The sequence below is a fragment of the Aplysia californica genome, unplaced genomic scaffold, assembly GCF_000002075.1.
Source record: "Aplysia californica isolate F4 #8 unplaced genomic scaffold, AplCal3.0 scaffold00418, whole genome shotgun sequence".
Classification (NCBI taxonomy): domain Eukaryota; kingdom Metazoa; phylum Mollusca; class Gastropoda; order Aplysiida; family Aplysiidae; genus Aplysia; species Aplysia californica.
This window is the reverse complement of record NW_004797688.1, coordinates 610,846-614,442: the sequence shown is the minus strand read 5'-3', so window position 1 is coordinate 614,442 and position 3,597 is coordinate 610,846. Positions and strand designations below refer to the sequence as shown.

General features: G+C 38.4%; 1 protein-coding gene across 1 annotated transcript in view; it reads left to right on the top strand.

Moving 5' to 3' along the window:
* Nucleotides 1-2,346, top strand: part of LOC101856280 (nidogen-1) — a gene marked incomplete in the record, with an annotated part of 55,301 nt that extends 52,955 nt beyond the window's left edge. The window contains 1 exon segment of the mRNA XM_005104399.3: nt 873-2,346. Coding sequence (XP_005104456.2) covers nt 873-991 — 119 coding nt within the window.
* Between the last annotated feature and the right edge of the window lie 1,251 nt (nt 2,347-3,597).

The following is a 3,597-nucleotide window of genomic DNA, read 5'->3' as shown; positions in this document are numbered from 1 at the left end:
TGTGTGTGTGTGTGTGTGTGTGTGTGTGTGTGTGTGTGTGTGTGTGTGTGTGTGAGCGGATAAACAAAGTACCAAATATGTATTGTCTCGCCTTTACCGGATCGTTTTCCCGTTATTTGCGTTATTGTGTAGAGAATGAAATAAGCCTACTAACGAGATGTAGTCATCATGGCATCATTCTGCCACATATTTTTCAAAAGCATACCTTATTGCTTGATTTCCATTATGAACGAAAATAATTTAACCCTGTATATGTCACCAGTTTGTGGTGTACTGCTCCCTTTTGACGAATTTAAATTCCATGCATAATTATGATGACATTCTTGTCTAGTTGAGTACATATACCCAGCTCTTGAGTTATCGGGTTGTTTTTTGTTTGTTTTTGTTTTATTTATTTATTTGTTTCTGTTTTGTTCCTTTTATCTTGTTACTTGAAAGTGCGATGACTGTGAATATTGCTCTTTTAGCCTACTCGCCGCATTTTCTTCTTCTTTCTCTTCTGTACAAATTCAAAATTATCCTCATACTTTATTATCTGTCATTATGTGAAAGAACTCAACACCAAATCACGTAGTTTGGTGTGAGAAACAAGCATTGTACCTCTAGACTACTTTGTAATATATGTATATTATGTTATTATGTGCTCAAGAAATAAGTGAAATATACAAAGGGGAATGGAAAGAAGGAAAGAAAGGAAGGACGAAAGGAAGAAAGAAAGAAGAATTGAGTCTTATAGACCCAGAAAATACGAGAGAGAGAGAGAGAGAGAGAGAGAGAGAGAGAGAGAGAGAGAGAGAGAGAGAGAGAGAGAGAGAGAGAGAGAGAGGTCACCTTATCAGGAGATGATAAATAATACTTCCTTCCATTCTCAGAATCGAACTCGTGTAGCCTGAACAACGGTGGCTGCAAGTTCTTGTGCTTACCTTCACCCAATGGAGGTCGTACCTGCGCATGCCCAGACGGTGTTGATCCCCGGATATGCCAGAACTAGAAGCTTCCGGGCTTCGGTGTGCAGCTGATTGATAATATGCTCATTCATTATTAATGTTATTATTTTTTCTGTTTCAGGAACTGTTATATTGTTTGGTGAACTCAGATCTTGACTATGTCTACCACATCAGTATTTAGAGCTAGGTACTCTTGTAAAATATTAACGCCATCATATTTTAAGTCAAATGTGAAGCTTCAGATTAATAGTGGCTCATCTGTGACAGAACGTACCTAAAGGAATTTTAGAGAGCTTTCTAGTCTATTTATGTTCGGTGTAAAGTTGTCTTTTCCCTCACATGCTAGCTGGCGAGAGTAAGAGTTAGCACTGTACATTACGAGCTCTGTCAAAGTTTTCATGAGGAATAAAAGGTCGTTTCCGACATTAAATTCTCGGAAATGAACAACTCATCCTTCAGTTGGTAAGCTCAACTGAATATAGTGTAAATATCGATATAGCTAATAAAGAACAATTGTTCGTTCTGGGAGTCCTTCAGACACCTCAACGTGTTCATAACCGATATTTGCAATAAATCAAATTCTGTTCGCTTTTCCTCCGCCTTTTCTGGACACATGCTTTTAAAAAAGTAAAGACCGTATCTGCACACAGTGAAAGAAAATGGTTTCATCATTTAGATATATACATACACGTACTCGTCGACAGGTGAATGTTCACCCAAAAACACACACACACACACACACACACACACACACACACACACACACACACACATACACACACACACAATTGAATCTGAGACAATTTTAAATCGTTAGTGATAGTAGCTCTTAGTCTGAAAATATCCACAGAGAAAATCACCTAGATTTGAAATCCCAGTGATACATAATACTCAGTATATTATCTAGATTAACCGCTGAGGGTGCAGGAGATCACCATGGTACTCAAAATATCCACTATAACTCTCATTGCCAATTATACATCTACGAAAGCCCACTTCAATTCTGATTATGTTGAAAACGAATCGAATGACAATCATAATAAATCGAAATAAGTTCCTTCACTGTTACGACTATAGTCATTATCGTGAATGCATATAAATATCTACAATGTATACTTGCAAAGTTGTCTTGCCGTTTTCGTTGTTCAGACAACGAGACAACGCTTACTTGTAACGGCGTTATTTATACTACGTACGCTGCAGCAATAATCGTCAATGTGTCTTAACTTGGCTTTCAGTATTGTATTGTTTGTATGGCCGTGCTTTTCTTTTTCCGTTCTTGTGAAAACTAGTAGTTTTCGTTTTACGTTGGGTGTGACTTTTGTAAATTCAGAATGTTGGCACACAGCTTCTGTCTAACGTAATGTTCAATAAACGATTGATACACAAACAAACAAAATCCGGGGTTGTTCTGACTCTTATTATTTCACTGATTTGCCTTCAACATTATATTAAAATTTGGCTTTGTGTCTTTTTTTTCAAATTGAACTTCACCGATCGAAGTGCAACCGAAGTCTATAGTGTAGCGATCAGGCGCTTCGATGTCGCACGCAGTAGACTTGATTTCGATTCCCGAGTGGCGAGAACATTAAAAAAAAATCATAAGTGTCTTGGTCTTTCTGCTCGGACGTTGCATTCCTCTGGAGCCCAGGACGGCATGATTCGAAGCCTGCCTCCTAAATGATCTAAATTGTGTCGATGGGGTGTGAAAGCACCTATTTAAAAAAGAAAAGGCGCAGAATCAAAAACATAATAATAATTATTATTATATGATATGTATGTATTGTTCCAGAAATATGACAATACAAGGAGCAGCAAGTCAACATGTCACCTGTTCCTGTTCTAGTAAGGGATTTCCCAACCAAGTATTCGCCTTTAAGTACTGGCCAGACTCCCCAACCTTTTGACACCGATACTGATCTGGGTCTCTCGCTTTAAAAAAAAAATCGAAGTAATATTTGTTTGCCTAACTGTCCAATCCAAGATTTGTCCTCAGTTTGACAAGACTGTTATGGGTTTCTTTGTCGGTTGTGCTTCATTTCACTCATTCTGTGCTTATTGTATTCTTCTGTGTTTTCCCCATAATTACCCCCCCCCCCCTCCCATCATCGGGAGTTGTTTGGTTCTACACTCCTGTAGCTATTATTTTAATTGTGCTGACTGCTCAAAAACTGAACGAACCCTTACAAAAAATCTTAATAGATCTGTACGCTGTCCCTCTACACCTCCTCTCTTCTCTCGGCTACGTCCATTTTGCTTTACAGGTTACGCACAACTTAACTTAATGTTTTCTATTCTGAGTTTCCTTTTAACATGGTGGCCCCTAATCCAGTCCAAAATTTTATTTTTTATTTAACGGAAATCTGGTACTTGTTGCGAACCTGGCCTCAGACTCATGCACTGAGGATACTCCCACCAGATCGTGGAACTGATACTGAAGAGTTCTGATTCTTGATACCCCGAAAAAGAGTAGGACCATAAACTGAAAAACACTCTATTTTCATACTAGCTTGATTCAAACGAAAAACCAGGGCCTCCTAAAATCACACAATACTTACGCTTGTAAAAGCCATGAAAGAGACTGTAGAGGCAGAGGATATGATGTACAATAACTTTTTTTTGTTTGTTGGTGGTGGGGCTTTTTGGGGAG